This window comes from Bos grunniens, chromosome X (assembly GCF_055505025.1).
Source record: "Bos grunniens cultivar Pamir isolate PY7600 chromosome X, Bosgru_T2T1.0, whole genome shotgun sequence".
In the NCBI taxonomy this organism is placed as follows: domain Eukaryota; kingdom Metazoa; phylum Chordata; class Mammalia; order Artiodactyla; family Bovidae; genus Bos; species Bos grunniens.
Genome location: NC_141194.1, coordinates 87,149,156 through 87,173,227, shown reverse-complemented (window position 1 = coordinate 87,173,227; position 24,072 = coordinate 87,149,156). Strand labels below are relative to the sequence as shown.

Sequence of the window (24,072 nt, the reverse complement as noted above, 5' to 3'; positions counted from 1 at the left end):
TGTCACACATCGGCGGGTGAGATGCTCACCCATGTCTTAATATCCAGTGTCTCTGACATATGGCTGAACAGGGCAGCACAAGGAAACTGAGAAGTCCCTAAAGATTTGTGCACACTGCTCCTCCCCAGGTATTCAGGATAAGCTTGCCTCCTCTTATCAGAGAAGCCTATGTAACAGATTCAAGCAATGCAAAGATACAGCCATGCTTAACGTAAGGAGTGGGTCTCTAAAGCTAGAATTGCAAACTGGCCAGGCAGGGAAGATATCGGGAGTCGGGGGAGGTTGTGGCAAGGCGACATCCCTGTGAGTCTCTTCATATCACACCAGCCAGATGGCCAAGGAGGAGAGCACAGTGCATTCCTGCAGGGAAGCAACTTCAGCTGTTAGGCGCTTCCAGCGTCTGAAGTAAAAAGCCATGGCAAGTGATTTCCGTCTGAGGCAGCTGCCAAGACACCCCTCCAGAAGGTAAAACACTGTCACACATGGCCCTCCATATCTCACTGCAACACTAGAAAATGCGATAAGACACTTTAGGGGCAAGGAACTGTCACGGTACAGTAATACAGGGTCTGACTTGGATCATCAGAGCGGGTGAGTTCTTTGAGATCACCCCACCCAAACCCCTCACTTTAGTAATGGTTAAACTGGGACCCTGAGAGGGGGGAACACCAGCCTAATGTCATCCAGTTGGCAGAGTTCAGGCCTGGCACTGTTTCTGGGTATCTAAAGCAGTGCCCTTGACTCCACAGCTGTGTATTTATCTCCTCCTCCAGCTCCTTGGCTCCTCTCTAACAGAAGCCTCCCTCACTAGTACAGATAATATATTCCATAAATCCTATACTGTCCCTGTGTGATCAAAGAGAGGATTAAGATAACCACAAACATCTGCTGGTCTACGACTGCATCTTGACTCAGGGCAGAGACACTGACTTTTAACATTATCATCAATTATCCTTGACCTAAATAACTATATTTAAAATACACAGGGATCTTTGTTTTTTTTTTGTTTTTTTTTTACCTCCCTCCCCTACCTTTAAACACCCAGTGGTTACTTCCCTGCACAGACACTTTCCCGTTACCCCCACAAGGAAGAGCAAGGGCAACTGAAGACCATTAACACTGCATAAGGCTACGAGGCTGTAAGCAAAAGGTTTGGTGGAGAGAAGGGTGAAAGCAATGTCAAAACGAAAGTTTGCGATTATCTTTTACTCACAATTATTCATAAAGAGGTCCTCACCTTGGAAAAAGAATGAATTGCTGGTAGTTAAACAACAGCATTTTGCTAAGTCTCTGGCATTGCTAGACACAGAGAAAGAAGCAATCAGGCAGAAGAAGCAGTCAAGGTCAAAAACCCAGAGGAGTTAGGTAGAGCAGAATCCCAAAGCAGGCTATGGGAACCAGAGTGTGGGAAGGAGCTGCAGTGAACAGCTTACAGTGAACAGGACTGAGAAGAGCTATGGAAATGACTGCCCTGGCTCTCTGCCTTCTTTTAGCAGAATGGATTCCTCCCGAGAAGAGACTCTCATCTACTTCATAGCAACTTAAGAGCTAATTCAGATGAGCAAGGCTGGAACCATACCCAAACAAATTGGCTGGTTGGTTGGTCAGACCTTTGTGAAACAGTTTGTAAGCGCCTACTGCCCCTGCAGAGTCTAAGGACACCAAGTCTTTTCCCTTAAGGAGTTCATAAAGATAACGGAGAGCAGACAAATCATTAGATTGCTGCAGTTCAGGATGAGAAGAGTGGATAACCGTTTATCATGGAGAGCTTCTCCGGAGGTGAAGTCTGTTCAGTTTCAAAGGATGGGTAGATAGAAGCAAGTCAGCAGAGAAAAGATAGAGCTAGTGGAAGCGCATACAAAGTAGAATGACATGTAAAGGGAGTGGCAGGTATAAAACCTGGAGCACATTAAATAACATAGCAGGTACTATAGACTGTAAATAGTCCATTTTTGTGTATGGTTTTGTCTTGTTTCTTTTTCTGAAGAGGGAGGCTCCTTGTGATGAAAGAGAATGCTGAAGAGAAGTCAAGGGCCTGCCATGGAGGACTTGATAAGCCTGCTAGAGTTAAGATTTTATTGTGGGATCTATGGGGAGCCATTGAGAGATTTTAAGCAAGATTTTCATGATCATATTTATGTTTTAGAAAGATGATGACAGCAGAGTACAAATGGATGGGAAACAGTGGGACTGGAGGGTGGGAGAGCAGTCTGGAGGCCATTATGGGAACTCAGGCAAGAAACTATATAGCTCTGGATTGAAGAAATAGGTATGGAGAAATGTGGATGGATTTTCTGAGCTTGATTTAGAAAGATAAATAGATGGGATTTGATGATGAAATGGAGGTGATAGTAGGGGAAAGAAAAAGAAGATAAGAATGGTTCTGGGATTTCCAGCTTGAGCAATGGAGTGCTTGGTGGGGCCATGCACTGAGATGGGGAAGAAATAGGTAGGACTTAGGAAGTATCATGTCTGGTGGGGGTTACTGGTTGAATTCTGTGTGATACATGTTTATGGTGCCAGTGAAACTCTAAGCAGAGATATCCAGCAAGAAACTGACAGTGCTGACCTGAAGCTATGGATAAAGGTCTGAGCTAGAGCTAGAGACTGAGTATCTATCATTGTATGGGTGGTAGCTGAAATCCCTGGAGAAGGGAATGGCAACCCACTCCAGTATTCTTGCCTGGAGAATCCCCATGGACAGAGGAGCCTGGTGGGCTACAGTCCATGGGGTTGCAAAGAGTCGGACATGACTGAGTGACTAACACTTTCACTTTTCCTAGGAGAGAGCTACATTGAGAAAAGAAGTAGGATGAAGATAGAACCTTGGGGAGTTCCAGTCGGAATAGGGAAGAACCGGGAGAGTAAAGCATGATGACATCCAAGGGCACAGAGTGTTTCAGGAAAGAAGGAGGTGTCTCATGCAGCAGAGAAGTCAAAGAAGATAAGAATGAAAAACATCCACTGTTTTTGGCAACAGGCAGGTTAGTGGTGACCAGTGTGAGCAGTGAGGCCGGCCTGCACAAGGATGAGGAGTCAGTGGGCAATGAAGGCAAGATGTCTGAGCGCAGGTAACTGGAACAAGGTCTGGCCACCCCAGGAGGTCATGCACATGAACTGCTGTCGCTTTGGACCCACAGAGGTTAAGGACCACGGTGTCTGTTGTAATAGTGAGTCGGGGCATGGGTGTGGGGGAGGGCACCCAGAAAGAAAGGAAAGATGTGCACAGCAATGCCCTGATTCAGGGGAAAAAAAAAAAAAAAAAGAAACAGCCTCTCGGTAGCCATGGCACCAGTCAGCTGACACAGGGAACGCCAGCTGTTTGCAGGAGGAGAGTAAATTTAAGGGCTGGTGGTGAATGCATCTGAGCTCTGGAATCCATGGGAAACACACTTCGTGCCAAAGAAGCAGCATGATGCAAGCCAGAGATAAAGAATTAAGAAACCTGGGCTGTTTCACGTGAACCTCAGGCTAGCCGCATCAGCTCTCTAGCTAGGACACAGCTTCCCCGGCCAAAAAAGAGGGGCCAACAGCCCTTATCTGGGGGCATCCAAACATTTCCCATAGTTTGAGATTTTCTGCAATAATGCACCCTTAGGTGGCACGGATAAGTAGGAGCTCCCCACTCTGTACGCAAACACCAGAACACTGTTAAAATGGAAAATTCTGAAATGTTAGTAAGGAATAGTAGGCTTAGAATAAAACCAGCAGTCCTGCCTGCTCCCACCTCAGAAAACACACTGATGGAGTATAATGCAGGGACAGCTTTCAAATCCAGGAGGGAAAAAAGGGCAAGGGATGGAAATGTCAACGTACAATGATTTGATCAATCCAATGGCAGAAGAAAAAAAAAAAATACAACTCAAAAGAAAGTTTCTTTCATATCATATGACATCCCTTATATGTGGAATCTAAAAAGAAATGATGCAAATGAATTTACAAAACAGAAAGAGACTCACAGACTTATAGAATGAGCTTATGGTTGCTTGGGAGAAGGGATAGTTAGGGAGTTTGGGATGGACACATACAGAGTGCTATATTTAAAATGGATAACCAACAAGGACATACTGTATAGCACAGCGAACTCTGCTCAATGTTATGTGGCAGCCTGGATGGGAGGGGAGTTTAGGGAAGAATGGATACATGTATATGTATGGCTGAGTCCCTTTGCTGTCCACCTGAAACTATCACAGCATTGTTAATCGGCTATACCCCAATACAAAATAAAAAGGTTTTAAAAAATAAAATATGGGAAAAAAAAAGAATGTTTCTTCCAGATAAAAACACTTACCCCCAAGAAAGAAAGCTGGAAGTCAAAGATTAAATCCAAATTTAAATGTCCAGGGGAGATGGGGAGAACATCTTTATGTAACATTACCAGGCATGTCATTTTTAACTTTGCCATTTTCGGGACCTCCTTGGTGGTCCAGTGGTTAAGACTCCACGCTTCCACTACAGGGGGCATGGGTTTGATTTTTGGTCAGGGAACTAAGATCTTGCACAGCCAAAAAGAAAAAAAAAGTTGCCATTCTCCTAAAGTAGGCTGATTTAGCCACCGACAGGCTAGTGACCTTGGACAAGTCACTTAACAGCTTATTTGTTGCATACAGATTATGATACAGACCCTGAGAAAAAGATGCATTGGAAAGTACAAAGTGGCATGGCAACATTGGGCAAGGACTTTTTACAGGTAGAGCATACCTTCGAGAAATCAGTTTGAGATGACTTAAGCCCCAAAGAGTTGGATCCTAGTCACACAGAAGTGCTAGGTGTTGTGTAAATGTCTTAGTCAGTTCAAGAGGCCTTTGGCAAAGAAAAAATACACACTGCCCAGCAAGCTATGCGCTTAATGTCTCCCCAAGGCAGGAGGCAGGCCCGCCAAGGGCTGTGGCATATCTTAGGGATGACCCAACATTCCGTTCCACTCCCAACCCACAGAGCTTGAGAGGAACAGCTTGAAATCCAAATGGGGCCCTCTTCTTGGCTAAGGAAAACAGTCTCAAATCTTTCTGACATCTGCACAAAAGGGGTACTGAGGGGCTGCCCTGCAGGGTCAATGGTTGTGGGGCTAGTTTAAACAATCCTGCTTGGCCCTGGGAACGCAGGAGGGTAGGGAGGATGAGTAAAAAGACCTGGCTGCTCGGGCAGCTTCAAGCACCCATGTGCTCTGGATCGGCCCCACGTGTGGTGCCCTCTTGGTCTCCTTGGGAAATAGGACATCCATGCTCTTGACTCAAGAAATACAGTTTGGTTTAGTTCACGAACCTCAACAAACATTCCCAGAAACTTCAGGCTTTCACAAATAAACTTTTAGGAACATATTTGACTGTGTGGATATCGAGTGTTTTAAATATTGAAGAAAAAAGTCTATGCAATGATATTCTATTTTTCTCTGTCCCACGCCCCTTCAACCACTCATGTTTTCAAAGGAAAAGCAAGATTAGGGCCCCAGATGTTTGGAATCCAGATGAGAGTTCCTCACAGAGGAAATCCACTGCCTTCCATCTTCAAAGATCAAAATCTCAGCCAGGGGTGAAACAATGAGGTCATCATAAGCATGTTCGCCTGGTGTAGGACTGACCTCTGTTCAGAATATACAAGAATTTCTACTTTTAAATTCTCCCCAACCCCACCAACAGTTCAGAACTATTTCTCAGTTTCTCAGGGTTCGAGCAACTTCCTACCCCCCACAATCCATCAGGAAATGCCCTTCTGTGTCAAACTTCAAATCTCATCTGCTTCCACTTGAGCCATTTTTATTTGCTATATCTTTGCAGGGGTAAAATAAATCCATAAGAATCACCCCTTAGGAAAATAGGGAGAGGATATGTCCAGAAAATTCACATAAGAGATACAAACATGCAATGAATATGTGAAAAGATGCTTAAGCTTTTATATAGTCTGGGAATTGGAATGATTTTCACCCATATTAGCAAAAATGTCAAGTGCTGGCAAGGGTACAGAAACTTCGACACTCTTGAACAACAATGCTGACGAAGTGTAAATACATTAGAATAGGTAATCTGTAGGGTACTTGTAGCTTTGAAAATTTAAAATGCTCATTGCCCTTATATCTAGTAATTCTGATCCTTTGTATCTATATTAAAAATGAGTACAAGGAGGCCTGTTCATGGATTTCCACTGCAGCACTTTCATTTTTTAAAATAGCAGAAATTTGGAAACAATAAGTGTTCACCAAAAGAGTAATGGCTAGATTAAACTGCGGGGTAGAGGAAAAAGATCTTAAGGACATATCATTTGACCAAACAAACAAATGAAAAAAGCATAGAATATACACATACCATTATATTTTGGAGAAAAACAGAAAATGAAACTATTGAGTTAGCCAAAAAAGTTCATTCCAATTTTTCCATAAGATCGTATAGGAAAACTTGAATGAACTTTTTGGCCAACCCAATATTTTTATACATATTCATATATATCTTTGATCACACACAGGAAAGACCAGAAAGACAATTGTGGGACTGCGAGAACATCAAGGAAGATGTTGCTTTGTCTGTGTTGCTTGCTGTTGTTTAAGAACGTATTCACACATTTGTTGTAGAATTACTATTTTTTTCCAAAGTGTTCCCTGATTGTAGATCAGAGGCAAGAACGTGGGCCTCAGTGACTAGAGTGAACAAGACTTCCCTGGGAGACAGCAGTGGGTAAAGTAAATAGGCGAGAAATCAAAAGACCCAGGTAATAGTCTGAATCTGTCATCAATTTGCTGTGTGACCCTGGGAAGTCATCTTCCTTCTCAGAGTCTATTTCCTCTATACAAACTGTGGTTAAGATGAGAAGCTCATGAAGATATCTTCCCTTTCTGATATTTTATGATTCTCTGAGTCTGTGCCTTTACTATACAATAGGTCTGGCCCGTTTTGATTTAGAGATGGCTTTTTATACTTTTCCTTCAAATTCTGGCAGACTTTGACATTTCACTTTCCTGCAAATGGAAGATAATGAAAGAGGAGGTGGAGCGGTCACTCTGTTCTCTGTTCAGCTGTTTTTGAGGGTTTGGTTGACCTATGAATGCTACTTTTCTTTGACAATATAAGCTCTTAGGCTTGTTTGAGTGTGATGAGAGTGCAGATACAATGCTGGAAGTCAGAAGATCTGAATTCTACAGGGTGGCCATAAATTCAGAAAACATACTAATAGATTGGATTTTATTGTTTTATAGATTGAAGCCCCTTGAATCCTTTGGCTGAGTTATACTGAAGATGCAGGTTTTTTCAGTGCAAATCAAAAATACAAGTCACCCAGGGCAATACATCACATATGCATAGAGGATTGATAGAAATGCTGTGTCAAGGCACTGTGTTCATTGCAATCTGCACAACAGTTTGAACTGGGCATGGCTATTAAAGGACAATGTATTGAATAAATCACATAATGTTATGCAACATGTCCCATGCCTTAACATAATAGCTATAAATCATTCTTTATGTATAGTCACCTCTATTTTTAGACTTTATGGCTACCCTATACCCTTGATTTTGGATGAATCACATCCCCAGTCTGGAGATAACAATCAGACCACTTGTTCCCCAGAGTGGTAGGGAAGGACCAAGTGGATATAAATGAGCTATGGGAATTTACATGTATCTACAAACATATCATAATATGCACAACCTAATTGCCTTTTGGAAACAGTCCAGATGAAACCTGGAGGAAACCTTGGCATTGAGTCAATGAAAGAAACCTCTTCACGATCCCTCAGAGATTGACCGATCTAGTTCTGTCTATCATTAGTTCCCAAAGCTCCTTACAGCTGGTCCTCATCACTTTGCTTGCTCCGTGAGGTCACAAGAGTAAATTCTAAGCAGTTTAATTCTAAAGAAAACATACACACTTCAGAAATCGGCTCCTGTGACTATTTGTCTTATAACAATGAAAGCAGCAACTTACTCTGGCTCCTTTCTCAGGAGAGCACTTACAGCCCCCACTGCAGTCTTGGCCCCCACATGGCTTCCCATAGGGCTTCTTCTCTCCCTATTAAAAAGAAAAAAAAAAAAAGTTAGTGCACCATGTGAAGCAAAAAGCAATGCTGCCCAGGGAGCATAATCCGCGGCCACACTCCTACTAACCAAATAAATCAGAGCAGCTTAATCATCTCACTTGATGGTGTCATGAGTCACATGAAATAAAAAGTCATCTTAAGCAAGCACCCTTTTAGGTCACGTCTAAGCCTCACTAAGGCTTCCCAGATGGCTGAGTGGTAAAAAATCCTTCTGCCAATGCAGGAGATGTGGGTTCAATTCCTGGGTCGGGAAGATCCCCTGGAGAAGGAGATGGTTATCCACCCACTCCGGTATTCTTGCCTGGAAAATTCCATGGATGGCGGAGCCTGGCGGACTATAGTCCATGGGGTTGCAAAGAGTCAGACATGACTTAGCAACCAAACCACAACATACCTCATTAAAGAGCCAGTTTGATAGCTGGTTGGGGAACTGTGGCTTAAATACTCGCTCATCGGTAGACATTCCAGTCATAAAATACAAGAGCATTTCTCTATATGGGGCTGGAAATAGACTCTAGACATACCCTGTGTCCCATATATCCTTGCACTCACTGAGAAAGCAGTGGCTGTAGCAGAGAACTTGAGAGAAATTCAACTGCCAGCAATGTAATGGTAGAAGAAAGTGCCCACCTTGCACTCTGCCTTCAGAATTGTTTCTTCAGGCCCCACTTTCAGCACAGCATTCAAACCTTACAGTGACGCCCCTGGGCCCAGTTAGTCAGATCCAAGTTCCTGAGGTGATATTGTACAGTATCCCCTCAAACTCGCCAACTTTCCTTTTCCTTCTTTGCTTTATGATGATAATGATTACTAGCTGAATTTCTACAAGCCCCTGCCCACTACATGACCTGCCAGGTGCTGACCCTCTCTGCTTTCTTCTCCTCTGCTCTCTCCCTGGCTCACTCTGCTTCAGTCACAGTGGTATTCAATCCATTCACCTGTTCTGCCTCAGGGCCTTTGCCCCAGTTGTCACTTCTGCCTGGAATGCTCTTCCCGGAGATGTTTTTGATAGCTGGCCACTTTTTATCACCCAAGTCTCAGTTCAACTGTCTGTTCTCAGAGAGTCCTTTCCTTGCCACTCAACCCCAAGCGGCCCCTAGTTCCTTCCAATCATACCGCAATGCTACCTTTCAACATTAAACATTCTGTCTCTCCCCATTAGAATGTAAGCTCCGTGTAAGTAGGGACCTTATCTGTGCTGTCCAACATTGCATTCCCAATGTGACAAATGTTTGATGACCTCATGGAGCTGGAATTTGAACACAGGTCTGGTTGACTTCAATGCCTTGATCTTAATCCTTATGTCTTAGTGTTTTCTAAGTCTTCTGTCTCAGTGCAAAGACCCCCAAATCAGGAAACTGCCATTCTGACCCTATCCACCTTGGGGAAAAAGCAAAACATAAATTCTAACTATTATCTGAAATAAGAACTTTATCTCTGGGATGGATTTAGTATCATCCAACTTTTTTTTTTGTTTAATGTTGGCTGTTTTTTTTTTTTTTTTTTTTCAAAAGAGAAAGGCATATTTATGAGCCAGCCTCACACTTAATCATTCTTGCCTCTTTGTACTGTGAGCCTTTTCCTGCTTCCCAGGGAGCACTGTGAATTTCTCAGATGGTCTCTTATCTCTTTAGACATTCCCGCAACCCTTTATCACCACAACACCTCGGTAATAAGGTAGTGATGGCAGAGCTATGACAAAATATTGCTATTTTAGATTCCAAACACCTTCCTGATATGAGATATTTTATCTCTCTCCTATGCCTTTGACATGGTAAGTGCTATTGTACACTTTCCAGTTTGCCCTCCACTTTATGGTATACAGGACAGGCAAGTTTTCATAAGGGTGAGATCAAGAGGTGCCGTGGGAGGCAGAAGCTGCAGGCTGGGATGGAATAGAGAATAGGGAGACAGCAACACTGAACTGAATCCTCACTGATGCTGTGCTCCCTTTGTCTAATGTTGAGTACTATATTTCCTGGGATAATGGATCATTTCTATTGGCTTTTCCATATAGTTCTGTATTTTCCAAGTAGTCTTCAATGAACACACATAATTAGTAAGAAGAAAATAAAACCAGTATGTAACCAGATAATACATTCATCACTTTCAAGGGAGTGGACTCAACAGGCATTGCCAAAGTTGAAGTGCTATCTGTTTGTAGCTATGGCCTAATTTCAAGCATTGCCCTTTATATGTCCCATAACATTTGTCTACTATGGACCCAAAGTTTTCAGATCTCTAGTATGGAGCAAGGAGGCTGGAGGCAAGGGAGCTGGACAAGACAGTGGGGGGAAATCCCAATAACAGGAGCTGAACAAAAATGTAAGGAGCAGAAGCTAAGGTTTCTTAGGAACTTGGCAGAACAAGGAGGCAAAAACACCCAGCTAACAGACAGGAAGCCGTCACTGTCTTCTGTCACTGAGGAAAGTAACCAGAGAAGCCCCACTGGCCACAAGGCAATTTCCTGTAATGCTGGCCCTGGCAGTTCCCGCAGGAGTCTTCAGTTACATTGAGGGGTGGAGGGAATAAAAGGAGTGGCTTCCAGGGAACATGGCAAGATCAAGCACAGAGGAAGTCTCTGCCCTATCCTGGCTTGTCTGTGGACATGCTAACCCCTGCTAAACCAGGCTACATCACTGGTGTCATTCCCATCGTGGAATGCTCTCTCCCTCTCTTAAAATCCAACCACTTCTTATAGCCACAGAAAATTAGAACCGGAAAGGCCCTGAGAGATCACTGAAGACACTGGGTCTTAACTCTATCAGACCAGCACATCATTATTTATTTATTTATTATTAAATTTTTAACTAGAGGACAATTACTTTACAACACTGTGATGGTTTCTGCCATCCACCAACATGAATTGGCCATAGGTATACATAGGTCCCCTCCCTCTTGAAACCACCTGCCTCCCCATCCCACCCCTCTAGGCTGTTACAGAGCTCTAGCTTTGGGTTCCCTGTGTCATACAGCAAATTCCCACTGGCTATCTGTTTTCCATATGGTAATGTATGTGTTTCAATGCTATTCTCTCAAATTATCACACCCTCTCCTTCTCCCACATAGTCCAAAAGTCTGTTCTTTATGCCTGTGTCTCCTGTGCTGCCCTGCAAGTAGGGTTATCAGTACTATCTTTCTAGATTCTGTATACATGCATTAATATATGATATTTGTCTTTCTCTTTCTGACTTACTTCACTTTGTATAATAGGCTCTAGGTTCATCCACCTCATTAGAACTGACTCAAATGTGTTACTTTTTGTAGCTAAGTAATACCCTATTGCACATATGGACCACAACTTCCTTATCTATTCATCCGTTGATGCACATCTAGGTTACTTCCAAGTCCTCACTATTGTAAATAGTGCTGCAATGAACACAGAGGTACATGTATTTTTTCAATTATGATTTCTTCAGGGTATATGCCCAGTAGTGGGACTGCTGCGTCATATGGTAGTTTTAAGGAATCTCCATACTGTTCTGCATTAGCAGCACACCATATTTTATTATAAGTATTTATCATTCTTTCTTGATTCATGGAAAGAAAATCATAGGAATAAGTTATAATGAAGATGTAAGCATGGCGCAGGCGGCTGCGACAGCACGCCATGGCATGGCTGAGAGGAGCCGCCCCACGTCCGAGGTCGGGCGCAGCAGTGGAGAGTACCAGACTGCGACGGCGCAGGAACGGCCGAGAGGAGCTACCCCGCATCTGAGGTCGGGGGCGCGGCCGAGAGGAAATAACCAGCGTCGGAGGTCGGGGGTGGTGATGAGAGGAGTTACCCTGCGTCTGAGGTCAGGGGCGGCGGCCGGGAGGAGCTACCCCACACCCCTAAGCCAGAGGCCAGGGGCGATGGCTGGGAGGACCTACCCCACGCCCCCATGCCCAAGGCCAGGGGCGGCGGCCAGGAGGAGCAACCCATGCCCCTAAGCCAGAGGCCAGGGGTGACGGCTGGGAGGAGCTACCCCACGCCCCTAAGCCTGAGGCCAAGGGCGGCGGTGGGGAGGCGCAACCGCAGGACCAAGGCCAGGGGCGGTGGCCGGGAGGACCAACCCCACGTCCAAGGAGCCGGCTGTGCGGGCGCAGGAGGGCCTAGAGGAGCTATCCCACATTGAAGGTCAGGAAGGGCGGCGGTGAGGAGATACCCCTCGTCCAAGGTAAGGAGCAATGGCTGTGCTTTGCTGGAGCAGCCGTGAAGAGATACCCCATGCCCAAGGTAAGAGAAACCCAAATAAGACGGTAGGTGTTGCAAGAGGGCATCAGATGGCAAACACACTGAAACCATACTCACAGAAAACTAGTCAATCTAATCACAGTAGGACCACAGCCTTGCCTAACTCAATGAAACTAAGCCATGCCCGTGGGGCAACCCAAGACGGGCAGGTCATGGTGGAGAGATTTGACAGAATGTGGTCCACTGGAGAAGGGAATGGCAAACCACTTCAGTATTCTTGCCTTCAGAACCCCATTAACAGTATGAAAAGGCAAAATGAAAGGATACTGAAAGAGAAACTCCCCAGGTCAGTAGGTGCCCAATATGCTACTGGAGATCAGTGGAGAAATAACTCCAGAAAGAATGAAGGGACGGAGCCAAAGCAAAAACAATACCCAGCTGTGGATGTGACTGGTGATAGAAGCAAGGGCCGATGCTGTAAAGAGCAATAGTGCATAGGAACCTGGAATGTCAGGTCCATGAATCAAGGCAAATTGGAAGTGGTCAAACAAGAGATGGCAAGAGTGAATGTCGACATTCTAGGAATCAGTGAACTGAAATGGACTGGAATGGGTGAATTTAACTCAGATGACCATTATATCTACTACTGCGGGCAGGAATCCCTCAGAAGAAATGGAGTGGCCATCATGGTCAAAAAAGGAGTCCAAAATGCAGTACTTGGATGCAATCTCAAAAACGACAGAATGATCTCTGTTCACTTCCAAGGCAAACCATTCAATATCAGGGTAATCCAAGTCTATGCCCCGACCAGTCACACTGAAGAAGCTGAAGTTGTACAGTTCTATGAAGACCTACAAGACCTTCTAGAACTAACACCCAAAAAAGATGTCCTTTTCATTATAGGGGACTGGAATGTAAAAGTAGGAAGTCAAGAAACACCTGGAGTAACAGGCAAATTTGCTTGGAATACGGAATGAAGCAGGGCAAAGACTAATAGAGTTTTGCCAAGAAAATGCACTGGTCATAACAAACACCCTCTTCCAACAACACAAGAGAAGACTGTATTCATGGACATCACCAGATGGTCAACACTGAAATCAGATTGATTATACTCTTTGCAGCCAAAGATGGAGAAGCTCTATACAGTCAGCAAAAACAAGACCAGGAGCTGACTGTGGCTCAGACCATGAACTCCTTATTGCCAAATTCAGACTTAAATTGAAGAAAGTAGGGAAAACCACTAGACCATTCAGGTATGACCTAAATCAAATCCCTTATGATTATACAGTGGAAGTGAGAAATAGATTTAAGGGCCTAGATCTGATAGATAGAGTGCCTGATGAACTATGGAATGAGGTTCGTGACATTGTACAGGAGACAAGGATCAAGACCATTCCCATAGAAAAGAAATGCAAAAAGCAAAATGGCTGTCTGGGGAGGCCTTACAAATAGCTGTGAAAAGAAGAGAAGTGAAAAGCAAAGGAGAAAAGTAAAGATATAAACATCTGAATGCAGAGTTCCAAAGAATAGCAAGAAGAGATAAGAAAGCCTTCTTCAGTGATCAATGCAAAGAAATAGAGGAAAACAACAGAATGGGAAAGACTAGAGATCTCTTCAAGAAAATCAGAGATACCAAAGGAACATTTCATGCAAAGATGAGCTCGATAAAGGACAGAAATGGTATGGACCTAACAGAACCAGAAGATATTAAGAAGAGGTGGCAAGAATACACAGAAGAACTGTACAAAAAAGATCTTCATGACCCAGATAATCACGATGGTGTGATCACTCACCTAGAGCCAGACATCCTGGAATGTGAAGTCAAGTGGGCCTTAGAAAGCATCACTACGAACAAAGCTAGTGGAGGTGATGGAATTCCAGTTGAGCTATTCCAAATCCCGAAAGATGATGCTCTGAAAGTGCTGCACTCAATATGCCAGCAAATTTGGAAAACTCAGCAGTGGCCACAGGACTGGAAAAGGTCAGTTTTCATTCCTATCCCAAAGAAAGGCAATGCCAAAGAATGCTCAAACTACCGCACAATTGCACTCATCTCACACACTAGTAAAGTAATGCTCAAAATTCTCCAAGCCAGGCTTCAGCAATATGTGAACCGTGAACTTCCTGATGTTCAAGCTGGTTTTAGAAAAGGCAGAGGAACCAGAGATCAAATTGCCAACATCCGCTGGATCATGGAAAAAGCAAGAGAGTTCCAGAAAAACATCTATTTCTGCTTTATTGACTATGCCAAAGCCTTTGACTGTGTGGATCACAATCAACTGTGGAAAATTCTGAAAGAGATGGGAATACCAGACCACCTGATCTGCCTCTTGAGAAATTTGTATGCAGGTCAGGAAGCAACAGTTGGAACTGGACATGGAACAACAGACTGGTTCCAAATAGGAAAAGGAGTTTGTCAAGGCTGTATATTGTCACCGTGTGTATTTCACTTATATGCAGAGTACATCATGAGAAATGCTAGACTGGAAGAAACAAAAACTGGAATCAAGATTGCCGGGAGAAATATCAATAACCTCAGATATGCAGATGACACCACCCTTATGGCAGAAAGTGAAGAGGAACTAAAAAGCCTCTTGATGAAAGTGAAAGTGGAGAGTGAAAAAGTTGGCTTAAAGCTCAACATTCAGAAAACAAAGATCATGGCATCCAGTCCCACCACTTCATGGGAAATAGATGGGGAAACAGTGTCAGACTTTATTTTTCTGGGCTCCAAAATCACTACTGATGGTGACTGCAGCCATGAAATTAAAAGATGCTTACTCCTTGGAAGGAAAGTTATGACCAATCTAGATAGCACATTCAAAAGCAGAGACATTACTTTGCCAACAAAGGTTCGTCTAGTCAAGGCTATGGTTTTTCCTGTGGTCATGTGTGGATGTGAGAGTTGGACTGTGAAGAAGGCTGAGTGCCGAAGAATTGATGCTTTTGAACTGTGGTGTTGGAGAAGACTCTTGAGAGTCCCTTGGACTGCAAGGAGATCCAACCAGTCCATTCTGAAGGAGATCAGCCCTGGGATTTCTTTGGAAGGAATGATGCTAAAGCTGAAACTCCAGTACTTTGGCCACCTCATGTGAAGAGTTGACTCATTGGAAAAGACTGTGATGCTGGGAGGGATTGGGGGCAGGAGGAGAAGGGGACGACAGAGGATGAGATGGCTGGATGGCATCACTGACTCGATGGATGTGAGTCTGAGTGAACTCCGGGAGTTGGTGATGGACAGGGAGGCCTGGCGTGCTGAGATTCATGGGGTTGCAAAGAGTTGGACATGACTGAGCGACTGATCTGATCTGATCTGAAGCAATAATTTGAAAAGCACCTATTATGCCATAATTATATTGCAAAGAAAAAACAAAAGTCATCTATAAGGCTCAAGACGGAGGGGATATACATATAGCTGATTCACTTTGTTGAGCAGAAAGTAACACAACATGGTAAAGCAATTGCATTTCAACAAAAAAGTCATTTATAATGAAACAATATGTATTTTCATATGTAAATGCTCATACATGGCTTTATTAGAAGATGTAATGAAGTCATCAGAGGCCCACAGCTAGATGCAGAATCATCAGGAATGTTACCGTCTGCTGAAGCAGAATGATTCTGGAATGTGGTATTGCTGATTCAAGTACTACAATTGGAGTTGCTATTAGTGTAGTGATTGTCTGAAATGGTGAATAACTCATGGGAAAGTTCTGGAGAAAAAAAATTCATTCTTTGATTACCGGGTAGTTTTCATTAGTAATAATAAAAAGATATACATCCATTTCAGTAAGTAAAGTGTGATTATGTTCAGAGTTTTCACCTCCATGAATATCCAGAGGTATTCCATATGTAGCATAGGATGAAGGACAATTCTTTGTAGTGTATGGAACATCTGTCATACTTGGTGCCTACCTAAGAGCTTTTCCCAATCATTTTGACCAAAATTGCTCTCAAAATACCTCCTGGGAGTAGAATATTTCAATTAAGAACTATTAGTTTAATCCACGGAGAAGGCAATGTTATCCCACTCCAGTACTCTTGCCTGGAAAATCCCATGGATGGAGGAGCCTGGTAGGCTGCAGTCCATGGGGTCGCTAAGAGTCGGACACGACTGAGCGACTTCCCTTTCACCTTTCACTTTCATGCATTGGAGAAGGAAATGGCAACCCACTCCAGTGTTCTTGCCTGGAGAATCCCAGGGACGGGGGAGCCTGGTGGGCTGCTATCTATGGGGTCGCACAGAGTCGGACATGACTGAAGCGACTTAGCAGCAGCAGTAGCAGTTTAATCCAAATCACCCATTGTACAGATGAGAACACTGGAGGAAAGTACTTTGGCCCAGGTCACACTGGTAGAGAGTAGACCGTAGCACTTCTGATCCTAATTCCATATTTTTCCCTCTATTCAATACTTCTCAAGACCAATTTCAAGTTCCATTTCTTTCATGATTACTCTAGTTCAGGGAAAATATATCCCACTCATTGGGCAAGTATCCTTACAATGTTCCTTAGGCTGAGAATCTTGTTTCCTCAACCAAACAGTAAGGCTTTATAAGGGAAAGGTCAACCTATTTTGCTGTTGTTGTTTAGTCACTAAGTTGTATCTGACTCTTTTGTGATTCCATGCACTGTAGTTCACCAGGCTCCTCTGTCCCTGGGATTTCCCAGGCAAGAATATTGGAGTGGGTTGCCATTTCCTTCTCCAGGGGATCTTCCCGACCCAGGGATCAAACCCATATCCCCTGCTTGGCAAGTTGGTTCTTTACCACAGAGCCACCTGGGAAGCCACTTTCTCACTTACTTCACTTTGTATGACACACTCTAGGTCCATTCATAACTCTACAAATGACCCAAATTCATTCCCTTTATGGTTGTGCAATATTCTATCATACATATGTACCATATCTTCTTTATCCTGTCAATGGACATTTAGGTAGCTTCAATGTCCTAGCTATTGTAAATAGTGCTGCAGTGAAACACTGAGATACCTGTGTCTTTTTACATTATGGTTTTACTCAGAATTTCTGTAACACTTTTGTTTCTCTCTAGAGCTGACAGTTAAGGGGTATGCAACGATATGGCCACAGCAGATTGTCTATGATGGATGTCTACTCTGCTTGGTTAGAACATCTATTTGGATTTGATGATGTCTGTGTAAATATTGTTAATGTTATTACTACTTCACACCTCTATCCCTTTGCTGATGCTGGTTCCTTTGTCTAAAATGACTTCCCTATCCCTTTTCCCACTTATAACCGGCCGAACTTCTACTCATTCTTAAAGCCTAGCTTAAACACCATCTTATTGGTGAATGCACCCTCAAATTCTACCCTCTTGGCAATTTCAGGCAGAAGTTCTTACTCCTTCCTCTTTGTTAAGGGTGAATTGCCATATTTGCCTCAATCTTCTTGGTTCTGCCAATCAAACTGGGCACAGTACTCTGTTTTATTCTCTATAGCCCTTGCCCAGCAGATACTCAGGAAGGGCTGTGAAATGATCACTCTCAGAACAACTGAGTTACAAGTGTTAGACCAGGTCCACTTGGGCTCCTCCCTCTCTCTTTGGGTTCCTGAACTAAAGAATGACATCACAGTGTTCCCTCCACAAGCCAATGTGCTTTTCTAGGCATCACCAGTGTTTTCTAGCATGAGTGGTGGCAGGGATGATCACCACGCAAAAGGTAACACAGGAAGCAAGATGGAATCTAAGAGCAGCCTAATTGGAGTGACTGAATGGTTGGCAAATGTGAGTTATCCTTGTGAGCAATTCCTCCAGAAGCTTAGTTCACAGAAGGTTGGCTGTGCAACATTATCTTTTGACCAATTCACTCCACAAGTATTTCTTTAGCACCTGGACCTGGCAACCCACTCCAGTATACTTGCCTGGAGAATTCCATGAACTGATGAGCCTGGTGGGCCACAGTCCATGAGGTCACAAAAGAGTCAGACACGACTAAAGCAGCTAACACTTTACTTTCACTTCTTTCATATGCTAGACACTGTGCTAGACACGGGAGAAAGAGGCTGCATCGTACAGCCACAAGGGAAACCAAATCCTTGTTCTCCCGGTGGTTTATCATCCAGAGGGGAACACAGAGAGGAAACAAATAAATATTACATCCATGTTTGTCAGATGATACATGTTAAGGAGGAAAATAAAGCAGGGTAAGAGGGATAGGAAGTATTGGCATCAGGTTGTTACTTTATTTAGGGAAGTCAGGGAAGGCTTTGCCCAAAGGTGACTTTGGAGCAGATAACCTTGCTTCTTAAAGCACAATTCCTGGTCCAGCATCAGCAGCACTGGAAATCTGTTAGAAATCCAATTCTTGGGCTTCCCTGTTGGCAGCAATGAGGCCAGAGTACTGGAAAGGAATGGGTAAGGTGAATGGGTTAGATGATGAGGCCAGAGCTGTAGCAGGGGCCAGAGAATGGAAGATTTTTATAGACAACTGTAAGAACCTTTGCCTTTGGAAAAACACTGAATGGTTCTGAACATAGGAGTGACACTCTAGCTTCATGTAAACTGTGGTGGGGCAAGGATGGACACAGGAAGGCCACCTAGGAAGCTGTTGTGGTAGTCCAACAGCAAGATGATGGTGGCTTGGATCAGAGGGGTGGTTGTAACAACTGGCAGAAGTAGGAGGATTCTGGGTATGTTTTTAAGGCAGAATAGCTAGGACTGGCTGATGGATTGGATGTGGGATATACCTGAAAGAGAGGAGCCAAAAATGACTCTAAGGAATGGATACATGTATATGTATGGCTGAATCCCTTCACTGTTCACCTGAAACTATCACACCACTGTTCATTGGCTACACCCCAACACAAAATAAAACGTTTTAAAAAAATGACTCTAAGGTTTTTGAACTAAGCAACTAGAAACATGAAATTATCATTTATTCAGATGGAGAAAAAGCTTTTGGGGAGCATCAGGAATTCTGGTGTCGAGATGTCTATTAGACATCTAATGAGAAATCAAGTAGATGGCTGGAGTTCAAGGATGATGGCTAGCTTGGAGATATGCATGTGGTACCTTAGTATAGAACCAACTATGTTATGGTAACAAGCCCCAAATCTCAGTAGTTCAACACAACTAAGGTTCACTTCTTGCTCATGTTACCGATGAGGTAAAGGCAGCTCTCCTTAGTGGCTTTCTTTCAAGGGTGACTTGGACATCCAAGCTACTTTTGTCAAGCAACTCCACCATCTTGCTTTTAATTGCCCTGACCATGTCCCTATTTTCCTTAACAAAAACTAAACACATTGGACAGCCTAATAGCATGGAAAATAGAAGAAAACAGGAATTATTTGGTGAGCACCATCTCTGCCACCACTGGTATGATATAGAGCTACAAGACTAGATGAGGTCACCTAGGGAATGAACACAGATAAAGGGGAGAGGAGACTGAGCACTGAGGTGCTTCAATGTTAAGAGAAAATGAGAAGGTACCAGAGACAGAGTCTGATAAGGAGGAGCCAGTGTGATAGGTAGAGAACAAATATAGGGAAAGGTCCCAGCAGGCAAGTAAAGAAAGTATTTCAAGGAGAAAAGGATGATACAATGTACCAAATTGTTGATAAGTCAAGTAAGGATGAGATAAGAATATACCAATGGATATAGTAATGTGATCTGGACCAGAGAAATGTCAGCAAGGTGGTGATCTGGACCAGAGCAATTTAAGAAAAGAGAATTAGGGAAATGTGGGAGAATCGTGATGCAGTTCTAAGGCCCCCCCTTAAGGGAGTGATCATGGACTTCAAGGAACACCAGTTACCAATACTGTGAGGTTTTCTTTAGCCTTGTTAAGCCAGATGGGCACAGATGCAGATTAGCAGAAGACTTGGATGTAATCAGGGGTTGGGTTCTGCTAGGTGAGTATAATAAAGGAAAAGAGGAGCAATGGACTCAAAGGTGTATGGAAAGAAGTCATTGAAATAATGGACCATGGAATCGAGGCTTCCTAAGGAGGAAAATGAGCACAGGTGGTAAGATGCAGTTAAAAAACATACAGATAGTAGATTTAATGGATGATTGATCCATTAATGGGTTTGGGAAGAAATGTATGGGTTTTAGGATTGTGACCAGATCTAGAATAAAGAAGAGGTGGTGCTGTGAAGAGTCTAGGGGGACTTCCCTGGCTAAAACTTTGTGCTTCCAATGCAGGGGACCCAGGTTCAATCCCTGGTCAGAGAACTAAGATCCGACATTCTGTGCAGTGTGACCAATAAAAGGGGAGGGTGCTAGGGCCAGAAGATATGGTACATATATGCAATGGAATATTACTCAGCCTTTAAAAAGAACACAATAATGCTATTTGCAGCAACATGGATGAAGCTAAATATTGTCATAATGAAGTAAGTCAGATGCAGAAAGACAAATATAGATATTGCTTATATGTGGAATCTTAAAAAACAGTACAAATGAACTTATCTACAAAACAGAAGCAGAGTTACAGATATAGAAAACAAACTATGATTACGAGGGAGTAAGGGCAGGGAGGGATAAATTGGGAGATTGGGATTGACAACTATACACTACTAATATATAAAATAGATAATTAATAAGGACCTGTATAGCACAGGGAACTCTGTTCAATACTCTGTAATGACCTATATGGGAAAAGAACCTTGAAAAGAGTGGATATATGTATATGTATAACTGATTCACTTTGCTGTACAGCAGAACTTAGTGTAGCATTGTAAATCAACAATGAAAGTGAAAGTCGCTCATTTGTGTCCGACTCTCTGCAACCCCATGGACTATACATACAGTCCATGGAATTCTCCAGGCCAGAATACTGGAGTGGGTAGCCTTTCCCTTCTCCAGGGGATCTTCCCAACCCAGGGATCGAACCCAGGTCTCCTGCATTGCAGGCAGATTCTTTACCAGCTGAGCCACCAGGGAAACCCAAGAATACTGGAGTAGGTAGCCTATCCCTTCTCCAGGGGATCTTCCCGACTCAGGGACTGAACCGGGGTCTTCTGCATTGCAGGTGGATTCTTTACCAACTGAGCTATCAGGGAAGCCCAACTATACATCAGTACAAATTTTTTATAAAGAGGCTAGGGCCTGTTAATTCTCTACCTGCTACCAGAAAAGAGAGCTCTAGGAATATAATAACCACTTCCTGAATTAGCTCAGTAAATGGTTGCTGAAATGGCTGCTCAATCCTGCTTTCATACAACATAAAACTATTCTGTTTTACTGTCAGATTTCCTCAAAAGACTTGTCAGTCCAAATTTCATTTGATTTTCTACCACAAATCTGAACTAGGTGTTTTATATGTATGGGTATATGTGACAACACACACACAAACACAGTACTACAATGCTTTCTTTATATCTTCACCTATACCCCTAGATAGTAAGTTCCTCTGAGATGATGTTGGTTTGCTCACCATAAAGCAAATGCATTAAAGAACCTTCTAAGCTTCAATTTCCTCAGCTATAAAGTATGGATAATAATGTTTTACTTCTGGGTATTGGCAGGTTAGAGATAGTGCCCCTAGCAAAGTGCTTGGCACTTATAGTATGCTCAGTATAGCAATATGTTACCTGGTATTATTTATAACTATAACATCTAGTATGGTGCCTACATCATAGGTGAACACGTGATGACTAATTTGCATTTTAAAGATGAGAAAATTACGGCTCAGCTGTTAGGGACTTCCTCACCATAGGAAATTAGGTATCAGATTTGGGATAAGAAACCAGCCCTCACTCTCTTCCACTGAACCCACTGTTACCAATTCCAGGAATTAGCTTGAAATTGAGAATTCAATTCAGGAAAAGAAAGATGAGTGTTAGTAAGATTACTTTTTATTCCTTTTTTTTAAAATCAAGATGAGTTTATTTACTTTACAATAACTTGCATTGCATGTACACTTTCTATAAACAACCTTCTTATAATTCTCATAACTACTTTTGAAACAAGGAAAAATTATATATAAAATTTCCAGATTAAAAAAAAAATAAACCTGACTCTCGGATTTGGTTATCACTTGATAGTTAAGTGACAAAGTGAAGATTCAAAGCAGGGCCTCTCTTTCCAGTGTACAGCTAAACTTTTAAAAAGGAAAATAATACAAGATACAGAGGTGCCCTTTTATAACCTTCAATCCCTGCCAGTTGCCTCAGAGTCCAGAAACCAAGAGAAGCCTCTTAGGCTGGATCATAACTAGTCTGGGGCCACATTAATAATAACAGGTACCACCGACGGGGTATCTGCTGTGTGCCTGCCTAAGTACTTCACATTTGGTATCTCACACGACTGTCCCAGCTACACACTGAATGGTAGGCACCATTACCACCATTATTTCACAGCTGAGAAAACTGAGGCTTATAGGGGTTTACTAGTTTGCCTACTCAAGGTCGTACAGCTAGGGAGTGGCACAAATTCAAACCCAGTGTTTGACTCAAATTCTTTGTGCTCTTCCACTAAGCCTGGCCTCCAGTTGCCTAATCCTAGGTTTCTGTACTTGGTGATAATAATACAGAATGTCTGGCCTTAATGGAAGTCTACTGTGTAACTTAGGGAACTCAAACTGGAGTTCTGTAACAACCTAGAGGGGTGGGAAAGGGTGGAAGGTGGGAGGGAGGTTCAAGAGGAAGGGGACATATGTATGAAAGTGAAAGTGAAGCCGCTCAGTCGTGTCCGACTCTTTGCGACCCCATGGACTGTAGCCTACCAGGCTCCTCTGTCCATGGGATTTTCCATGCAACAGTACTGGAGTGGATTGCCATTTACCTATGGCTAATTCATATTGATGTATGGCAGAAATCAAACCAATATTGTAAAACAACCATCAGTCATTAAAAAGAAATATAATTTTTTAAAAAGTCTAGCTTTACTATGAGCAATTCTAAAACAAAACCTGTCCATTGAAATTTAAACACACACACAAACACACACTCACACACACACTAAACCAAGTGTAGTTGTGGTACTGTTGTTCAGTTGCTCAGTCGTGTCTGACTCTTTGTGACCCCATGGACTGCAGCATGCCAGGCTTCCCTGTCCTTCACTATCCCCCGGAGTTTGCTCAAACTCATGTCCATTGAGTCAGTGATGCCACCCAACCATCTCATCTTATCCTCTGTCATCCCCTTCTCCTGCCCTCAATCTTTCCCAGCATCAGGGTCTTTTCCAATGAATCAGCTTAGTCTTGTCCCATGTTTAATGTGCATTTCTATGAGTTTATGAATAAATGGCTCTGGGAAGAGAAGAAAAGATCTCCAGGAGCTGGCTCGCTACCAGGTGAGACTTGTCAGCCACACTTTAAGGATGAAGCTGACAACAGACATGGCTGAGTAGTTCAGGAAAGTATTTCCATCCATCTGTGAAACTGTGTTCACACACATACACACATGCCACTGATGGGGTCAGGGGATGGGGAGAGGAACAGGCATTTTGGGTTTCACTTGGAAATGGCCTAGCCAGCCAGAATGAACCAAGGCCTGAAGGGATGTACGGTCCTCCTAGACCTTAAAGAGCATTCACCAACCAAATGCTTGACACATAAATAGACAAACTAAATGTCCATAATGCTCTTAGATCAAAATTTCTGAGGAGATGTGAGAAAAAGAAGTAAGAAAGATACTGGGAGAAAGTGAGGAATCTTTGAGCTTTAAGGCTGGAAGCTTTAAGGCTGAGCACAAGAGGTCACACAGTTCACATGTAGTTAGGGTGGCAAGTTTTAAGAAACAAAAATACAGGATGCAGAGTTCAATTTGAATTTCAGAAAAACCATTAAGTGTGTCCCAGTTAGCATATTTTTGTGTATGTCCCAAATTAGCATAAAGATGTTCCATGCAATATTTGGGACATACTTATACTAAAAATATATTTGTTGTTTATATAAAATTTTA

The 24,072-nt window shown here is 43.0% G+C and overlaps 1 protein-coding gene across 2 annotated transcripts in view; it reads right to left on the bottom strand.

The window, feature by feature from the left end:
• The window catches only part of COL4A6 (collagen type IV alpha 6 chain), a 337,499-nt gene that overhangs the window by 179,635 nt on the left and 133,792 nt on the right, over positions 1 to 24,072 (bottom strand). For both annotated transcript variants that reach the window (XM_086386651.1, XM_086386652.1), the window contains exon 3: positions 7,915 to 7,998. In XM_086386651.1, coding sequence (XP_086242777.1) covers positions 7,915 to 7,998 — 84 coding nt within the window. The remainder of the gene's footprint in view (positions 1 to 7,914; positions 7,999 to 24,072) is intronic.